This window comes from Zeus faber (genome assembly GCF_960531495.2).
Source record: "Zeus faber genome assembly, chromosome: 5".
NCBI classification, from domain to species: Eukaryota; Metazoa; Chordata; class Actinopteri; order Zeiformes; family Zeidae; genus Zeus; species Zeus faber.
Window position 1 is genome coordinate 14,868,931 of NC_137192.1, and position 21,012 is coordinate 14,889,942.

The 21,012-nt window shown below is 44.3% G+C and overlaps 1 protein-coding gene across 1 annotated transcript in view; it reads right to left on the minus strand.

Moving 5' to 3' along the window:
• Positions 1 to 2,888: 2,888 nt before the first annotated feature.
• ca16b (carbonic anhydrase XVI b) overlaps positions 2,889 to 21,012 on the minus strand; it is a gene marked incomplete at its 5' end in the record, with an annotated part of 101,660 nt that continues 83,536 nt past the window's right edge. The window contains 16 exons of the mRNA XM_080000618.1: positions 2,889 to 3,089; positions 3,616 to 3,751; positions 4,351 to 4,493; positions 5,366 to 5,512; positions 5,696 to 5,824; positions 6,233 to 6,309; positions 6,611 to 6,704; positions 7,171 to 7,317; positions 7,829 to 7,964; positions 8,920 to 9,092; positions 9,705 to 9,839; positions 9,936 to 10,070; positions 12,380 to 12,462; positions 12,585 to 12,681; positions 13,742 to 13,833; positions 15,553 to 15,644. Of these exons, the coding sequence (XP_079856744.1) occupies positions 2,943 to 3,089; positions 3,616 to 3,751; positions 4,351 to 4,493; positions 5,366 to 5,512; positions 5,696 to 5,824; positions 6,233 to 6,309; positions 6,611 to 6,704; positions 7,171 to 7,317; positions 7,829 to 7,964; positions 8,920 to 9,092; positions 9,705 to 9,839; positions 9,936 to 10,070; positions 12,380 to 12,462; positions 12,585 to 12,681; positions 13,742 to 13,833; positions 15,553 to 15,644 (1,963 nt within the window). The 3' untranslated portion in view covers positions 2,889 to 2,942. The remainder of the gene's footprint in view (positions 3,090 to 3,615; positions 3,752 to 4,350; positions 4,494 to 5,365; positions 5,513 to 5,695; positions 5,825 to 6,232; positions 6,310 to 6,610; positions 6,705 to 7,170; positions 7,318 to 7,828; positions 7,965 to 8,919; positions 9,093 to 9,704; positions 9,840 to 9,935; positions 10,071 to 12,379; positions 12,463 to 12,584; positions 12,682 to 13,741; positions 13,834 to 15,552; positions 15,645 to 21,012) is intronic.

Here is a 21,012-nt window from a genome sequence, read left to right on the forward strand (position 1 = left end):
ATAGCACCTATCTTTAACTCATTAATTTCTTAATTCATTTCTGTGTTACTAAGCAATATGGAGTACCATTTGTTTGACAATGTTGAGTGAGATTATTAGGTGTGTCCCTGTCCAATGCAAACCTATATGGCGCTTCTTTGTCGTATTCTATTCATTCATTATTGGTACATTGTCGTGATGAGCGTGTGGACCCTTTTTATTTGTCTTGTCCGTTTTTAAGTGAATGCCAACTGCTTTGAACTGGAAATAAATCTCTGTATTTTAAGTTCTTCAGCTGTTACGGACGAACATTTTCTTGTCTACTCAAAACTGTTCTTGCCGCCGGCAGTAGTTCTCGACTTGCATCTCCAACGTGTGACCTCTTGAACTTCAACCAGTGGCTATTCCAGAGATGCAATATTCTCACAGGTCCATTTTGATAACTCGGGAGATTCTATTTTTCTTTCAACGTTAAAAATAAATAAAAAATGGGGGGGAAAAAAAAAAAAAAAAAAAAAAAAACAGCCTCGACACAGGTTCTATTTTAATTGAGTTGCACTTTTTACAGAGGAAGAGCCAAAAAATAATAATAATAAATAAAAAAAAAAAAATACGGTTTCCTTTTTTTATTTAAAGAAAAAAAAAACAAAGTTGGGTCTGTCTTTGTGTTCTGTAGCTGTGTAGAAGGCGATGTCTGGCATTCGTTTGGGTCTCACTGTTGTTTTGTATATATATATGATGCTGTACATTGCATTCTGAGCCATCGCTGCATGCCGGTGGGTCCCCACCCTGTCCAAACGCTTTCTGTTCTGTGTGAATTAGCTGGTGGAATCATTCTTGCTTTTTGCCTTATGAAAGCCAACAGTTGTAATATGCAAGAGCTGTGGCCTCGAAATAAAATTACTGTACATGTGGTTTTTGGTTATATTTCCAGTATTTGGTTATCGGATGGAAAGCGGTGCAAACAGCTGACTTCACTGAAGTGTATTCATTGTGATTGTCAGTAAGTTTTGAAGAACTTACGATAACTCAATCTACAGTCGTGTTACATAACATGATGAAGTACATCAAAACCCATACTTTATTCAATGTATAACAATACAATGTATGTATTAAATAACACTATTACACTAGAATGTGGATTATCGGAGCACCATAGTTACACAGCACTATGATACCGTCATAGAAACATGAAATATAATCAATGTTACAATTACCAGTTACAAAACACACCACCTGCTGATCCGGGGTCGAGGTGGAACAAGCCTTTGTGTTTCCTCGACTTTAGGCGTTGTTAAACCGTCAGGAACGACTGAACAATACCAGCGTCGACTGCAGAAGAACGAGACCGTGGAGATGATGGGACTCTCATTTGACCAGGATCATATTTTCACTAAGGTCGAGCCAATTACATGGCCGCTTTTTTTCTTTTTTTTTTGCGTATGAAAATATATAACTCTATGACAATGAATAGTCGGAATTTACACAAGTTTATTCTTGCAATATGTGTGTGTGTGTGTGTGTGTGTGTGTGCGTGCGCGCGTGTGTGTGTATGGCTATGAAAAAATGCACACAAACGGTGACTCAGCATAGAAACAGTGAGGAAGTCTGTAAAAAAAAAAAAAAAAAAAAAGAGAAAGAAAACAATCAACAAAAAAACAAATAGTTGCCGTAAAAGTAACAGTTTATTATTGAGCTAAATGATTAGAAATCTGGACGTATCTCCAAATGTTGGATAAATTTCACTTGAGTTAGAAAATCTCCTCCGTGGTAGAGAAGTGGATTTAAGCGGGAAAAGTGAAGATGTAAGTACAAAATACACTCTAGAAAGGGTTTATATGAATAAATGAAAGTGGTTGCGGTTGTATTTCAGACAGGAAAGAGTGCACAGAGAGAATAGAGAGTATATCGGCCCAACTAAGTAAACTTTAAATATGGTGACATTTGTTCAGCGTGGGTAAAACTTCAGGTACAACAATCTACGGTGGGCGGCGGAAACCGCTGTTATCCAACGTCGGCAGATCCCGAGCCATTCCCGGACGATTCTGTAAAACGCAAACGATTCACCTCCGGACGCCGGTCGAGAGGACTCGATCCCGGGGGACAAAAATGTGTTAAAATCCGAAAGCACATCTTCGGCTGCGAATGGAGCGCTTCCTCTCCTGCCTGCGGGCCGCGTGGATGACAGATCGTCTGACTTGAGGTAAAACATGGAGGCTGTGTTTGATAAAGCTGTAAAAATACTAAAACGAAAGCCAACCTATCACAAGCTTTTGTGTCTCAAACATTGGTGCGAGGCCGATGGACACAGACACGCATTGGAAAGCACTGGGCGACATATAGCATATATTACAAAAAATATAGAGAAATCCTTGTAGGGGATGGAGCTTTAAATGTGCACATTAGATCTTAAAACACAAGCAAACTAAAGCCTTTCACGAGACAGCAGCGTGTGAGTAGAACGGAGGTAAAATAGTCTCTTTTTTTCCTTGTGGGTTAGTAAAACCAGGCGACGTCCTGCGGTGGCTCGTGTGGAGTTAAATCTGTGGCTGTTAAATGTGTTTTTCATCCAGCTCATCGTTGTGCGTAGCGGGGGAGATGTTCACTCACTGGGGGGTTTTTTTTTTTTTTTTTTTTTTAGGCAGTAACACTGATAGTTTAGTGCAAACTGGACAGAGCTGCTTTTCCTTCACTTCAAATTAAGCGGGCGCAAACACTCAGCAGGATAACATTTAAGACGAAAGGAAAAAAAAAACAACAAAATAAAACAAAATGACAAAAAATAAATATCAAAAGACTTTTTCTCAATGTAAAAAAAGTAATAAGGTTATTCATTTAACCAAGAGTCTGGTGAAAAAGGCCTCACAAAAGTTTTTTTGTTTCCCCCCCCTCCTCCGTTTTTTTTTTCCTTTTACTTTTTCAGAGACGATTTTTACAAATCAAAATGCCTGTGGAGCATCCGGTCAAACCAGCGACTCCATGCTCTGCGCCGCGTCCGAGCCGCCCAGCAGCGCCGCCAGCCCGCTGGAGTCCAGGAACATGGGGAAGGGGCCGCACTCCCTGGAGCTGACCAGGCTGAGGATGGCCCTGTAAAGGTACTGGTACTGCTCCTGCGGGGAAACCACACCGAGAGGGAGGGGGGCGCATGAAACGTCGCAGCAACCGGGGCTGGACCTCACCGCACGGCTCCCATACCAAGGCCTTTACGACTGATTTATTTTTCTCTTTTTACCTCTTTGTTGACTGTACTGTTTTTGCTGCTGCAACAATCAGAATCCCCCCCCCCCCCCCCCCCACTGGGGGGGATCGAAAAGGTTTTATCTTATTGATGAAATCGCTCACGATACGAGTGGATATCACTGCATTTACGTTTCACACAAAATGAGAATTGCTACCGACTTTCCATGCCGGAAATATTTCGGGGGAATGAATTAATTCTAATATAGATCAAATATTTAAATGTATTTGTGACGGAGCTGGTACCTCATTTAAGTAGAAAATGGTGGCGCCGATATCACAATTTTCAAATCAATTCGGAAATCAAAACAATAGAATAGGATCCATTGTTTGTATTTTTATTCTTTACCCGGCCCAACGGCGACGTCCGCGACCCTCCGTGTTCACCACGCTACTCACTATGTCGGTGAAGACGCCCGGCCTCATGAGGTTGATCATCTTCGCCACTTGATAGACGTCGACCGCGCCCTCGTTCTCCAGCTGCTGCGACAGGGTGATGAGGGCGCACATCATCCCCGCCGACACCGCTCCGTACCTGGAGGAGGCAGCGCCCCCCCGAAAAACAAAAACAAAACACCGCTCTGACTCAGCCAACAAATGAATCGCACACGCTGTTCAACGATGACTCTTTAATCCGCTCCTCCCACGCCCTCGGTTAAAAATAGTTGTTAATTCCCTAATTCCGCACGGGGAAGGCGCAGGGGGCGAAAGACGCAGAGGGGGGGGGGGGGGGGGGGGAGCCGGCGTAATGTTCTCCGGGGCCCGGCGAACCGCCCTCACAAGAGCGTTTTAACGCCAAGTTGGAAACACATCGGGCCGCCGGGAATAAAAACCAATCAGAGGAAATGGGAGCGCCTTGTCAACGCCGGCGTTCATGTCGGTGTGATGATGGCTTCGATTAGCAATGAAACTGAACCAAATGAAGCAAGCGGAAGAATCTATTAACACTTCATCATCATTATCACCACCGCCGCCGCCATGTCTAAGGTGGTTTTCTGTGGTTCTCGCGTGGAAGCGTGGCGGCGCCCGGGATCAGTTTTAAAGTTGTTTTTTTGGGAGTTGTTGAGTTTTTTTTTTTTTTTTTTATACACTTTTATAAAACATTGTGTTGCCCGGTGTGTGCTCGCAACGCACTCGTCATGCACGATGGTGGGGCCGTCTCGAGTCATGGCCTCCTCCTTGATGATGTTGATGAGCTCGAAGATGCCGCTCAGGGGGGTGTCCGGGTTCGGCCATTTGGGGCACTGGAAATGTCTCACCTCCAGAACGTAGTCGTCCTGCGGGGAGACACGGGGTTCACAAGGGTTCATTCTGGCATTGCAAAATGAAATTCAAGGGCTTTCAAGTACTCTTCTTTTTTTTTTTTTTTTTCCCAAGGACGCAAAACAAATATAAATGTTTACGTGACGATTGAATTCCAAGCACTTAGAAAAATGGGGGCTGTTTTCAAGGTATTCAAGTACAGTGTACCTCGACTTACGACTGCATCTACTTACGACGAATCCAAGATACGAGCAGCGATAGTCGCGAAAATTTGCATCGACTTGCGACCGACTGCTCCAAGATACGGCCGCGGAAATTTGCAGTTGGTGCGTCCGTGGCCAGTCAGCAGTCAGTCAGCAGCCAGTCAGCAGTCAGTCAGCAGCCAGTCAGCAGTCAGTCAGCAGCCAGTCAGCAGCCAGTCAGTAGTCAGTCAGCCGTCAGTCAGCAGTCAGTCAGTAGTCAGTCAGCCGTCAGTCAGCAGTCAGTCAGCAGTCAGTCAGCAGCCAGTCAGCAGTCAGTCAGCAGCCAGTCAGCAGTCAGTCAGCCGTCAGTCAGCAGTCAGTCAGCAGTCAGTCAGCAGTCAGTCAGCGGGCGACCTACATCGTGTGCGCACGTAGTTTGTGGCTTATCGATATTTTTTTCATATTGACTGTGTTTGTGCTGTGTATTTTGTTTATTTTCACCCTTCATGATTTCATAATTCATATGGGAAAAATTGCTTCGACGTACGACTGTTTTAACATACGACCGTTCTTACAGAACCAATTACAGTCGTAAGTCGAGGTACCGCTGTACTTACATTTCTGAGGGTGGAATTCAGCACTCCAAGCACCTCAAGGACCTGGTAAGAACCCTGCTACACCAGTGTAGAAACAGTGACTTGTACCTGTGTGGCCTCCAGAATGAAGTCATGGATGATGATCTGCTCCTCGTTGGACAGGCACAGTCTGTCCTTGCTGATGAGCGTGACCGTGAACGCTAAGCAGTTCATGGCCTCCTCCCGACTCGGCCAATAAACAAATTCGTCCTCTGCCTGTGGGCAACAAGGAAGAAGAAAAGGCATCACAATTCTATCGAATCGGCGCAATGCGGGAACCTGGATTTTTAAGGATTTCACTCTTTCACTATCTCTATACAAGTTTGAACCAGAGAACTATTAACATGCCGAGACATGAAGTGCCTTATTAGGTATTTGAGGTTATTTCTGGGCACTCACCAGGCTCTGGTTGTCGGGCAGCATGACAATAATCTGAGCGTTGTGATCCCAAATCATCCTCCAGAAGTCGGTGGTGGTGTGGGGCAGAGGATGCTGGGTAATGATGAACTCATTACTCCTGTAATACCCCTGAGGTGAAAGGTCAGACAGTGGCCTTCATCAATTAAAGATCAGTCGTGGTAATTACTGACTGTGTGTGTGTGTGTGTGTGTGTGTGTGTGTGTGTGTGTGTGTGTGTGTGTGCGCGCGCGCGCGCATTATGTAATAATCACTTTGATTGGCACACTCATCGATACATGGTCAAAATTGCAGCCAGTGAGTAAATAGGATATAATTATATTTGGGATAAATAGTTTGGTGGTGGTGGTGAAGCAACACTGGAAACTGTCAGGATGAAGATACACAAAAAAGGGGAGGAAAAAAACCCCACTCAAAATAGATGTTGTATATACAGAGAATTTGATAGCAATATAGAATGCTATAATAATAGTAAATCAGACAGCATCAGCATGCCTTGCTCAAAGTGTGGGGCTGTACCATGATGTAGGAGGCGTTAATGTAATCCGTTCCCTTCAGGCCGGGCATGGGGGACAGGCTCACCCGGGCCCGCTCCGCTGAGAGAGAAAGACACAGACAGCGGATTTTGAGCGCAACCCCTCCAGCCCCGCAGAACATCTTAGCCGCTAACGATTCACACCATCTTGATCCCACCCTTCCGTCGCTACGGCAACGAGGCCTTTCCGTCAGGCTGCAGTCGATGCGATGACGGCGCGTCGGGCGTCAAAACGGACGGGATCATACGCAAGCACCTTTTTTGTAAAACGTCATTGTCCTGAGCCCTCGAGAGCTTCTTAAATGATGGACGTGAGAACGGGGCGAAGGAATTCTATGCAGGGAATATTATGGGATACCCACAGGGAACCACGGTGGAGTTCCTGTTCTTCTCCTTGTTGCAGGCTTTCTGGGCGCTGAAGCACTCGTCCAAGCGCCTGTTGCAGTGAGTCAGCAGCTGGAGGACGGATGGAGGAGGAGGAGATTAACTGTGTCATAGGACACTGTTTAATTCATCACAATTTATTATTGAAGAAACATCCAAAAACACACGATATTTCACACTGATGTTCCAACGCTCGAGATCCAGCCCGACGAGAGGACGTGCCGTCATCTATTCGCAAATCAAAACGCCCCATCTCCAAATCGGATTATTTGGAACCAATTAGTTTGTCTCTCCCACTGTTTAAAAGCAGGAGACGAATTAAATATTTATCAGGCTTTGCATAACTAGTCAGCGGGGAGCGTTATTTTATCGCAGCTGAAAATCCGACAAACCCGCTTCCCTTATGGAGCACGCGGCTCCGCGCGGCACTAACAAAAGCCCCCGATCCGAGGCGGCTTTCCACCGCAGCCGTCGACGGGGGGAGACGACGCACTGCAGCTAACCGGCGTCGTCAGGCTCCCCGAGGGGCCTCGCTCACCCTGAACTGCTTCTCCAGGGACGTGCGGCCCGTCGAGCTCGGCTTCAGCACGCTGCTGACGTAGCCGTGGAGCTGCCACGCAGGAACCTCCGTCTCTTTGATGAGGACTGCCTCCATCAGAGCGTCGTGGATGAAGACATATTGTTCCTGCGGCGGAGAGGGAGACAGAGCGAGAGATAAGGAAAGAATGATAAATAATATATAAAAAAAAAAAAAAAAAAAAAAACAGCCGTATGATGTTTAGTAAGAGAGACACTGCATAGCAGCGACCCAGGACCCCTATTTGGGTCACAAAATGACCATTTCATGCATTACAATTCATATTCAGGCCGATTGAGGCGACAATAAAAATCTTTCTCCAAATGGATCGTGTTGTTATTATTAATCAGATTTATCTAAAAAAAAAATATTTTTTTTATATATCAATCTAATATAAATGTATCAGTCTTAGAAATGTCCGCCCCATTTGTAGTCGTGACCCCATGGTTCAGAACGTTTGCTGTAGGACCTATAAATACAGACGTGATTAAAAGCAGCTTACTTCTAAAACGAAAACCTGAAAAAAAACCTGAAACTACAAATCAAAACAGAAATAAACCCCTTGAAAAGGTTTTGCTCTGACCCCTTTCTCCCGTAGAGAAAGAGCTTTTGGCGTTACCTCCGTTTGAACTAGGTAGTTGCGTTGTGTGCGGATGTGTTTGAGGAAACCCAGGACGTTGACTGTGCTTTTGTCCTTGATCTGCTGCAGCATGCTGTCAATGACGATGTAGGTCCCCGTCCGTCCGACCCCGGCACTGGGGAGAAACACACCGAGCAGCGGGCGTCACGGGGGGGCCCCTAGAGGGCGCTGTTCACCAGCCAGAGAAACAACAGTGCTGCCTAGCGACAGCGGCGGAGCGTCGACTGTGTAACCCAGCTTGGAAAAGAAAGGAAGGGGGGAAAACCTGGTCGAAACAAGGAGGAAATCTGCTCTGCTCTAACCATGGGGGTATACTGTGTCGCCTGTGAACATGATAATAAGAACATCATTATAATAAGAGGTAAGTCGGATTAAGATCGAGATCGCTTTTGGAAGACAGACCCGGGGACAAGCACTAGACAAACAATACATTCAATTTGTTTTTTTTTGTTTTTGCATTTGGCATGGTGCTGAATTCAGCGTTGGTACTATCAGGTAATAGCTAATGTGGCCTGCGGTCTGGTGCCGTGTGTTTATTGGGCCGAGTACATTTTCATAGACAAATCATTTGTAGAAGAAACTTGGTAAGAGTTGGTGCATTGTTGTGCAAACAGACAAGTACCATAGGAAAAACAGTAACTTATCAATCAAAACAAAAGTCATTAAACTCAATATTAACACAAAATAAGCTCTGTAGATCAGATCAAGATAAAAGACAAATAAAAACCAAAAGCTATAGCAGGGGATAACTGGCAGATTAAAGATGTTCAGTTTCCAGGTTATTTTAATAGCGAGGCCCTACATACAACTACAGAGATTTCCTTCTCAATATTAGCGGTGCCCATCCATAACTCACACCGATGAGGGTGATCATTTTCCTGACTGATGAATAAAACAGAACTACGTTTAAACTGCATCCAGCTCCTTCAGGGTGGAGGTGGCAGCACAGACGCACAGGATATCTACATGATGGATTGTGTGATCTTTTTTTTTTTTTTTTAATAAAATGCCCCTGAAATGTAAATAAAACAAAAAGCATAGTTGGCGCATGGTGTGCCATTGCCTCCTACCTGCAGTGCACCAGGACAGGGCCCATGTCGCTGGTACGAGCCGCTGACGAGCGGTGGATGAATGTGAGGACGGGGAGGGTGTACTCTGGGACGCCCATGTCAGGCCACTGGGTGTAGTGGTACTGCACCACCGTGCGCTCGTTCAGCCTCCCTTTAGGGTTCCCCTTCTGACCCTGGAACACAGCACAGCGCACGCTTCGAGACAGAGACACGGCATCGCGCGTCAACAATGAACCTGCCTGGACGGATAAGGCGTGGCCCTGCAATTCTTTTGGCGTCAACAATGAACCTGCCTGGACGGATAAGGCGTGGCGCACAATTCTTTTGGCCTATGTTGTGAATCCAAATTCTCTGAGAGCTCAACGTTGACAGAGATAGAAAAAAAAAATAAAAAATGGAGGAGACTCCAGCTTTGTCGTCGTGGCTCAACCACGTTTGTAGGGCACTGGTAAAGATTGCTGTCGCTCTCATTGTGTTTGTACGTGAGTTGTGAATTAATTGTCTTGGCGTTCTGGTTATAGCTACCAGAAATGGAGAAAAAAACATTAAAATTAAGTTTGAAAAATAATTTCAAGGTTCTATCTTTTTATCACTAAAAATCATCGTCTCTCTCTCTCCCTCTCTCTCTCCCTCCCTCTCTCTCTCATATATGGACATGGGGACATTGACTGAACTCCTCCATTGACTTGAATGACGTCCAGCAGAGCCGATGGATGTCCATTGCGTACGAGGCTTGACAAAATCAGGAGCTGGAGGTGATTAAAGAATAGATATGAACAAGTTACCTTTTTAACTTTCGTGTTCCGTATGAGGAAGCGCCGCAGGGTGTAGCAGGCGTGCACGTTAGTGACCTTCAGCGTCACCACGATGTTCCCGTATTGCTCACTGTTCTCACTGGGCCAGTACTGGTCACACTTCCTCTGCGGAGGCACAACGTTCACAGTTTAACCGCCGTCGCCGTCTCCTTCGAAACACAACGTTGCACGTCACCCGCCTTTCGGGGGCCGGAAACCTACTCGTCCTTTCTCCACCAGGTTTGTTATCATGACGATGATGCCCGTGTTCTGCTCCCACACCATCCTCCAGAAGTCCTCGAAGGTGGATTTCAGAGGGCCCTGGGCGGCGATGTAGGCTTTGGGTCGGTTGTAGCCCTGAAGCGGCGAGCGAGGGAGAGAAGGAAGGGGACGAGCGAGAGGTGATCAATATAACGCCGAAACTATGCAGCCCACTCCATCTTGGTCAAGTCCAGAGATGAGTGATTACACCAGTCAACAGACATTAATTCATATAAATCATTTGCCTGATCATCAATTTCCATTTCCCTATAAATTAGGTGTGAGGGTGAAGGGTGAAAGAAAATAATGATACACTTGCAAATTTAGGTCTTTTATTTTTCCAATGCTGTATTGATTCTCAGAGAAACAAACATAAATATTTAATTTATGGATGATAAATGTGGTAAGGGAAAATATAGTTTGTCATCTCAACATTTCGGTGAACTGGTCTACTTCGGTGTTGTAATATAGTGCTGTACACTATCACCAACAGCACTGTATCTGTTATCTGTGTTGTAATCAGGGTTGGAAAGTAGCGCACTGCATCCAACGGCGCTACATGATTAAATCACAACAGAAAACCGTGGTAAACGGCAACAATCCCTGACGCTTAAAGAAAAACCTTCTTTTGAAATTCCATCGATCACTAAGAGTGAAATTCAAGATTTATGAGACATGCAAATATTTTCACATCCATCATGATTTTCATTTGCGGCCTAAACCTCCATCTCAAAAACAAAAATGTACGATGAAAGATGGGGGATTTCCGATGGGACTGGGTTGACAGGTGGGTTTCGGCAGCATAGAAATGTAGGAAAGTGCAGGGTGTAAGTCACGGAAGTGAAATAGGATTACACGTCAAATTTGAGGGAACATATACATCTGCTGTTTTGTTGATTTTTCATTTAGCCGAGTTTTGGGGCAGGTTCCTTGTGTTTAAACCATCCTCTGTAGCACGAGGGTGTGAGGCAAGGTGAACTGCAGCTTGTTCCTGGTCCCTTGTTCCTTTCTCTTATATGTTTGGACACCAAAATTTGCGTGTTGGCCCGATTTTTTTCAAACTCAGGTCGACCCACGATTGACACCTTTCCCATTGCCGGGAGAAATGCCTTTTTTTTTTTTCCCGGTGTGTCACTTTCGACGTCACGAACACGCCGGAAAAGGGGCGTGTCATGGTTCCAGTGTGATTGGGAACAGAACAGTAGAGGAGACAGCAACTTAAACAAACAACAACATAAAACTGTAAAACTTGGGGGGGGGGGGGGGGGGGAGTATTTTGAGCCGCTCAAAAGAATCGGATCGTTCATGAACGACCCAACACTACAGTAGAGCACCCGCGCACAGAGACTCCATGCTGCTGGTGCTTTGGCGGCGGGGAGCGTAGGGGGTTCTCCTCTGCGGTCCCGACGCTGCGATCCTCACATTCCATGGTCCCCCGTGCGGAAAAAAACAGTCAATAATGTCTGTGATTTTGGATTTTGGATTCTAAATGGGATGTGAAATAATGGAATTATGAAGATATTCCTGTCTATTTATACACCAGTGTCCGGAATTTCAACGCAGGTCGCATCGCGCAGGTTAAAGGGGCCAAAATTAACAGGTCGACCCGGGTGTTCTGTTCACATCAGAGCCGATCGGAGGTGGAGACCCGGGTTTTTCCTTTCCCACTGGTGACAAATGCCGGATGTTAGCGGGTGTTCCCGGGTTTTTGGTGTATTTGGAAAGGGGTATAAATGTTGGCCAAAAAGCAGATAACTGTAATCCTGGACAGAGATTTTTTTTTTTACTTCATATGCCTATGGTTGTACAGTAGGATGGCCATCGTTGGGTTGTTTGTTTTGGTCTGTCTTCTAAAAATATTATTAAAAGGATATATCTTGGTACTCCCGGTTTTAAATAATTAGCTTAAAAGTAATCAACAATAATCCGGTTCTGTTACTGAAATCTTTCATTTTTAGAGAAAGACACAAACAACACATTACACTGTTGTAGTAACCTTCCCAAAAGAGATTATAGTTTATATCTATCATTTCTTGACGAATGGTGTGTGAAATGATGCCAGTGATGTTGTGATATCTCATGATAAGTACTCAAAATATCGCCATGGATCGTGATGTATTGAATCCTGAAGACACGCAAAAGCTATCCTCAGATTCTGCCAATACCTGAGAATCACATGAGCTTCAAACCCCCCACCGAGAAAAATGCTGACTACCAACGGTGACTGACATTCTAAGGGTGTCATTTTTTATGATTACAAGGCCTGGATCGTTTCCGCTCACACTAATGATAACAGAGCACAATGCATGTTCTCGCCTTTTAATTCTGTATTCAATGACACAGGACACTACATAGGGACAGAGGATGAACAACAGATGTTAGGAAACCCGTGACTCAAGACTCACGTCCACAAAGTTGGCGTTGATGTAGTCGCTGTGTTTGGCGTCTTTCCCTGCCAGGGCTCGTAATTTCACTCGGCTGTGGTCATCTAGAAAAACAAACTCGTTACCTTCTGACGTGTTATTTGTAAACCCCAACCCTGCCATCAATTCATCAGCGACACACGTGAGCGATGCGAAGGCTTGTTGCGGGAGCTGCAGGTTGACTCACAGGCCATGATGTTGATGTATCTGTTTTTGTGCTTGTTGTCAGAGTGGTTTGAGTGTTCGGCCGTGATTTTCAGGTCCACGATGCAGCGCTGGACCTCCTGGGGAGAGACGGCGCAGGGCGGAGAAAAACAAGGAAAAGGTCACAGACTGATGAGATGCCATTTGGTTCACTTATTTATCTTTTTTTTTTTTTTTTAGGAGATACATTTTTTCATGTTAGTCTAGTCTGGAGAATGTGAAATTTCACTGAAAAAGGAAGGAAAATTCTTCCTCTCACTGTCTTGAAATGAGCCCATATTAAAGCAGAGCTACTGCAGACTGGAGAATTTAAAGTGCGTAACGCATGAAATTATTATAGATTCGATGTTTATTGTGTAATAACACATGCATTTTGTAATAAACATATGGAACACATATGTAATAAGCTTTGCCGTATTCTATATTAACCTACTGCAGAGGTTACAACTTTTTATGAGGAATTTAATAATTATATGTAATAATTTAACTCATTATGTAATAACAAATAACACCACAATTACGGTTTTCCTTTATATCAAGTGTCACACATGAGAAAATTTCACTATTGACTATTTCACAATTTAAAACTTTCACTACTAGGGCTCACACAGACGATCAAAAACACGCAGGTTATTACTCAGCGTGGAACGCAATTTCAAAATGCGCTGTAATTACATTTTTCCAAAGCGTACATGTACATATCTCTATTGTCTGACGCGGATCAGAGAGAAATCCTCAGGACTGAGTGGCTTTCCCTGGTATTTCCAAATGGGAGTGATGACGTGTTCCTGAACCTACTGCATCCCACTCAACCATCCAGTCGCTACACCTCAGGTAATTAACCTCTGTCTATACTAATTCTACCCCCGCTTTCTCTTGGTGCCTCTCATTCTGAGCCATCTGTTCAACAAAATTTGCAAGCTACAGTAATAGACACAAACATGTGCATAAAATCACCCCGTACGAACGCTCCGACCCCGACCAGGTTTTGCGAGGAAGCGAGATGGACAATCACTGAACAGCAGCTGCGTTTGCAGTACTGGAGTTGTTGTTGTTTGGCAAGGCTTATTAAAAGAAATAAATATACCATACCCGTCCAACATCGATGGAAACAACAGGTAGGCAGGGGTCAAACGGTACCTCAAATTCATCCGCAAAGCCATGCAGATTGTTCAGGTAGAGCTCCATGATGTGTTTGATAAACTGTTTAACCGGAATTGCCTCCATGTCATCTGCATGAGGGGGAGAAAACAAAAACAAAAACAGAAAAACTGGTTGTTTTATAAGTGGGAGCCTGTGTGTTTGTTCAAATTCTAATCAGGATCTGTCTACAGCCGCCGTGTGGTGTGTCAAAAATACAGAAGAGGAAAATAGGATGTAATTTGTCAGATTTTCTATTTTCAATTTCACCAGGGGGCAAAAGAAACAAATGGTTTGCTGACGCCAAATCAGTCAGTGTCTCTCAGCGCCTGGCCCGTTTTTTTAGGGACCGGCGCCGGAATACAGGACGTTAAGGAAAGAAACAAACACACATGAAGGCGGAAACACGCGCCGTCGCTTTGTCTGTCAGCAAGAGCAGTCGGTTTTACGTCAACAGCGGGAAGCAACATCCCGACGCAAAGGCTTTAACTTGGTATTTTAAGGATACAGAGAAGGAAGCATATTTTTTTGCAACAACAACCGAAGCCCCAAATGAGCCGTGACCGACAGACGGGCCGGTCTTCGTCGCACTGCAACATGGCCCAGCTGTCACTGCTGCGGGTGCAAACCAATAGTATATTAATGGCCAATAGCTAATACACCCTTACAGCTGGGGCCACAGGGCTCGTGCACGCCCCAGTGGCTTACACGGCAGAGGTGACTGCTAGCTTTTTATTATTTCCTGTTCATTTATGAAAATGTATTTCACTCCCTCTCTGGCTCAGTAGCGAGAGGCAAGGTGGCCCAGCTAATCAGTTCAGTTCATTAAAATGGAAATTTGGTTTTGACTGAGAGCAATTGAATGCTTAAGATATGTACTAAATCTGCCAAGGGCAGGGTGGTGGTAAAACAGATGTGTACTAAATGGGTCATTTACATATGGAAGCTCGTTGCTCATATACATACAAAACAACTGCAAAAGATGCAGGCATTAGGGAGCAGTCTCTCTCTGTTACCGTATTTCCCATTGAGAAGTGAAATGTCAAGGAGCAGAGGAGCGATGCGATTTAAAAACCATTAAAGATCAACATTCCATCATGGTTGCCTGGTAAGTGTTACCATTTAACTTTACTTATCCATCTTTAAGAAAGTAGTTCGCAGCTTATTCTCTGAGAGGCGTGTTACACAGAATTTACGGAGAAATGACGAGGATGGAAGGAGAGGGGTTTTTATTTCTCACTGGCAGGCGAGAAATAAAAACCAGAATAGATGGAGAGTCAATACAGTCAGCAGCTGTAGTCTTTAACTAAGGAATCACTGCCTTGAAATGGGTCACAGCCAGAGTCCCTTTGAGTTTAATGACTCCGTAGAGCTTTAATATTGACTAGCTGCTGCAGCTCAGCTACCTGGGCCATCGAAGGCCAAGAAAAGCCGGCCCAACTACTCCCAAGGTGGTGCTTGCTGAGTCATTTACATATAAATGAATTGAAACTGTGCAAATGAAGACATTAAGTTGACAAAGTGGAAAATGTCCCTGCGAAAATGACTGACACCAAGAAGATCAAAGGGCCTGGTTCCTAGAAGGTTAGAATCAATAGTGCGACGCAGACGTGGCCAGTGCAGCTACTGTTTAAAACAATGACCGCTTAACTTTTTTTTTATTGCTTCAAAGCCCGGGTCAACATTATAATCACAATCAGAATGACTTTATTTCACCCACTGTACTCCTATCTGTTCTATATGTTGTGATTAAATCCGGGAAATAACATCCAAAAGGTTTGAACAAGACCCAAATGCAAAGTGTGTCTCACCTGGTATCGGGATGACAGGGATGTTCTCATTGGCCACCACCCGAGGGGAGCTGGTGTCTTCCACATAGAAGTGGGCCGTCTGGAAAAATCTCCTATAGGCGGGAAAACACAGCGGACCAGAGGTTTGCAAGCTTGATGCAGCCACGTCATCCCACATTGTTCTCAGGTCCGGTTTGATGACATAAGCATCCATGTGGTGGGCAGAGGTACACCTGAGCAAACTTGTCCCATAAATCCAGAGATACGACCACCTTCAGGGCAATGCTGGTTTCCATCCCCCTATCATACACGGTTCACAGTATTTTATTCAAAAAAAATCAAACTCCTAAAAACATTGACGTTTGCCTTAAAAAAAACAACAAAAAACCGAGCTCAGCAGAAATGACAACAGAGATGTAAAACAGTGCCATGTTGGGTGAAGGACTCGGTCTCTGACCTCAAAAGTCAAAACACCTCCCGAATACTGAGCACCCCCAGCCCCCAACAAGCCCACCTTTCTTCTCAAGCAAAGCAAAAGAAGCAAGCGCAAAGAATGTCACGAGATCCAGTCTTACCTGTACTTCGTGCAGAGGAGAGAGCACAAGTTTGTCATTCTTTGTGTGGAAGACTAAAATTGCATTTAAGATACTTTCCAGAGAGAGAGAGAGTGCGAGAGAAAGAGAGACAGGAAGGGAGAGAGTGAAAGAGAGAGAGAGATAAAGATATCAAGGGGTGAGGGGGAAGAGAAGGGATGGTAGTACACTCCTGTCTTACGTCACATCCTTCGACCCTAATCACTCCCGGTGGGGGCAGATGTGGTGCGGCCAACAAACCAACACCCCTCCCCACACACACACACACACACACACAGACACACAGACACACACACACACACACACACACACACAGACACAGACACACACACACACACACACACACACACACACACACACACACACACACACACACACACACGAATAAGCAGCATTGGGGAAATGGAAATTAGAGTGGGGATGTTTGATTGTATATGAATCCTAAAACGGGCTCCATTAACCCGCCTCAGTGTTCGTCTTCAGCATCTCTGAGCGAGAACCACTGCGGCGAGACCAGGCTCTACCAGGCGCCGCAGATGGGACGTTCTCTGCACAACATCTGTGAACTCCACCAAGCACAAGTGCCTTAGAGGCTCCCAGATGCACGGATAGCACAGTTACAGCAGCTCATTATTCTACATTTGGAAGGTTGACACAGGCGTTTGGATAATGAATAAACAAGAAAAAATAGGGAAAATTTCCGGGAAACATAACTGTTGTGTCCATTGACGACATGCCTACGAATAAAACAGTAATACACAGAAATTGTACAAAATGTGTTTGATAATCCACTAAATAACTCAGAGTAAGAGTGAATTATTTGCCTGACATCCACTCACATTGAATAGACGGAGAAGGAAGAGAGGGAGGGAGTGAGTGGGAAGTGTGTGTAAAAGGGTCACCCCAGTCTTTTATTGTGTCCCTGTTCCCCCGGGGAAGACAGACATTGTCTGGGAACTGTCACAATCACTGTGATGTCCCGAAGCCGTCCGTCCTCTTTCACTCAAACGCCACAACACTGTTATTCATCCAGCGCCGCCCTCCTTTCTGTCCACACGCAACTCTACAGCACACTGCTTTATTACCAAACACAACCAGCACGCGCACACATGCGCACGCGCACGCACACACACACGCGCACACACACACACACACACACACACACACACACACACACACACACACACACACACACACACACACACACACACACACACACACACACACACACACACACACACACACACACAACTCGTTACCAAGGATATCCCACATAAACAGCCATCATAAAACTGATAAATGAAGCACTATAAAATATATATATATTAAAACATCAAGGACATAAACAACTCAAAGTAGCCTCCCGAAAATAGATTGTAGACACAAGCTGAAACAGCTGGGTGCAGAGCCTATGCATAAATGGTGAGGAAATGATCCTTTCTGCTATTTGTGGCTCATTAGCCAGACGACACGTGCCAGTGGGTTGGTGCAAATAATTACTGAGACTGAGCAGCCTCGCTGGAAATCATCCTAAACACGAGCACACAGCTGGGACCCCTCCCGGAGCTAAAGGGCCCTCGGTCTCCGGTCCTACACATGAAATGCATTTTATTTTTCCCGCTGGGGAATATGCTGCCGAAGCAGCAAGTATAATACACAATTGACTGTCTTCTATAAATAGTGTTTCAGTGTTTAGTAGGGTATGTGTTCTGATTTTTATTATTATTAAACTCATTACTATGTTGTTCTATTATTCATCGGTCTATTGGTTTACTAAGTAATAAATAATAAAAAATACCTTTATTTGTTATTTGCACCTTTCTCTGGCAACAAAATACACCAGTTAGTGTTCAGAAATGAACAAAATTGAATAAGAATAGAATGAAAAAAACGAATAAATTAAACTCAGCAAAAAAAATTTATTAAGCTGCGAGAATAAATTAAAATTGATTAGGTTCTGTGACAGCGAAAGTCGACGTCTTAAGTCTCTTGAGTAGGATGGACAAAACTGTTTTTTCTAGGGGATCAATGATGTAGCTGGGATGTAGCCAGGCCCCGAGGTGCTTTAAAGACAAGAGAGACAATCAATATATTTTAAAGCCAATCCTAAATCTGACTGGCAGGCATGTGTAGGGCAGCTAACAATGTGCTCTTTGTGTTTGGTGCCAGTGAAGACTATTGCTGCAGCATTTTGCACCTGGTGTCGAAAAAGGGACGGTTTTCAGGCTGAAGCATGTGCAGAGAAAGGTGCACGTGACTAGATAAGCTAAAAGCATGATTTTTTTTTTTTTTATATATATATATAAGTTAGGAGTAAAAATAAAAAACATTTTATGTTTGATCATATCTACATTGGCCAGTGGCTTGAAATTGACACTATGGACCCCTGATGGTTCCTAACTCAGAATTACAGTAAGCCGTTGAGAACACATCAATTTCATACCCCTGTACATCAAATATTTTAAGAAATATACAGTAGCTATTAAATATTTATGACATTATCACTTTGTAGGGAACACTGGATCAAATATATCATAGATTTAAAGGTTCAGCACAGGAGGTCTATGTACAATACTACAGAGCAATGGGGCTTTGATTAAAACGTGATTAAAGTGAGGAGAATGTGCCAGAAGAGATAGGGGTTCATCTATTATGATCTTTGTGAATTACAACTACCTCCGCTACACCAAGGCCAGATAGAGTTGATGGAATTGGGTTGAATAAATTCTTGGGGGATAGCTTCAGTAAGTGGCATAGAATTGCCCAGAGTAAGAGCTTGTGTAATCATAAAAAATTCTAGATTAATATAAGTAATAAAACCAGGGCACACTTGAGAGAGATGTAACATTAGTCAGAGAATCCATTGTCTCCTGCTTGACGCAGGAGTAACCATTGCATTGAAATAATGGATCCCCTTCATTATTGCCTGTTCTTCCCGTGCTCACATGGGGTTTCCTCCACCTACCATGAGTAAGGACCCCCACCAAAAACATGCACACATCATCTGACCAGCGATGGACACTCGTCACCAGGTACCCGGGCGTGTCGACGAATGCTGACCAGTGCTCCTGGCTGCCCCCCCGGAGGAAGGACAAGCCAGGATGGGTCAAATGCAGAGGCCTCATTTCACCGGCCACCATCCCAAAAAAAGTGTCGGTTTGTGTGTGTGTATATATATATGCATGTGTTGTAGTGTGGTCATGTGACAAATAAAGACTTGCGGGTTGACCAACCAGCTAAAAGCAGAAATGCCGTTATTTTCTGGTGCGTTATTTTCAACGTCACGAAACATGCCGGAAAAAGGGCATGTCATGGTTCCAGTGTGATTGGGAGCAAAACAGTAGAGGAGACAGCAACTTAAACAAACAACAACATAAAACTGTAAAACTTGGGGGGAAAAAAAAAGTATTTTGAGCCGCTCAAAAGAATCGGATCGTTCATGAACGACCCAATACTACAGTAGAAGCAGCGTGGATCATGGTGTGTGAGTCCTTCGGCGGCGGGGAGTGTGGGGGTTCTCCTCTGTGGTCCCCATGGTGCCATCCCCACACTCACAACATTTCAAGGTCCCCAATGTGGAAAAAAAGTTAACATGAACTGATTTTGGATACTAAATGCGATATGAAATGATGGAATGACACACAGATATTACTGTCTAGCGTCAGGAACTGCAACACACGTTGCATCACGTGGTTTAAGGGGCCAAAATGAGCAGGTCGACCCGGGTGTCCTGTTCACATCAGAGCCGATCGGAGGTGGAACCGATTAAAACCTGGGTCTATTGCGGGGTCATTTGACCCGGGACTGAGACCCAGGTTTTTCCTTTCCTACTTGTGACAAATGCCGGATGTTAGCGCGTGTTACCGTGTTTTTGGTGCCGTGGGAAAGGGGTATAAGAATCAGATAATAGCCAGGCTTACTAACATAAAGTTAACTTTCTCACTCATAAGCTGCTTTCATACATGCACTCCAGACAATGCATTGTCCGGACATTGTCCGGATGCGTCCCTTTTTCACATGAAGCAAAAAACTGGAGATTGGAATGTATCCGCAATATAAACAAAAGAGTGGAAAGGCATAATATAGAGAGCAGAAAGGAGTATGCAGCGGCTACGCTCCGTGCACAAAGATCCACACAAAGGTTAATAACTGGTGCATGATAGAGAGGTCATCAGCACACGACAAGCCCACTCACTCGCTGTGAATGATCTGGACAATCACATGCTCTGTTCACACATTCCGCACTGCAACATGCAATGCAATGTGTGAAAGCAGCTATACTGCATGTAAGCACACTAGAAAGCTGTTTCAATAGTTCATGTCACCATGGAAACATCTTAATTTTAAATGCAATATGCACATAAATAAACTGCAAAGAAATGTTCCTTATTTTTTATGTTTTCCAGTTGCCATGGTTTATGAGGGATAATGACCTATGAGGTGAATATTATGCAAATTTAATGGACGAGGCAGAGACACATCCGAGCGGCATCATTAAGAGAATCTTCATCATACAATTACAATTTAGAAGGGAAAAAGCCACAATCACAACTGAACAAAATATTGGATCCAGCTAATCAAATCTCAGATTTAAAAAATGGAAATTCTAGCATGCGCAAATCTACCTTTTGTATGGGAGCTGCAAAGGGCAGTTCAATCACAAATCAAGCAGAAGTGTAAAAATCTTATGTGATATAGTGCATACAAGTTCAAGTGATAATCTGTCACATACATCTACATACGGTCATACATATATGCAGTGAAATGTCATGACACCTGATGATTACGCACAATAAGCTCTATTAGCTCTAAAAATACTAAAAATACTAAAATGTGCGTGATCGACACAATGTGCTTGTGCAGGCGGCCGCAAGGGGTGGCGCCACAA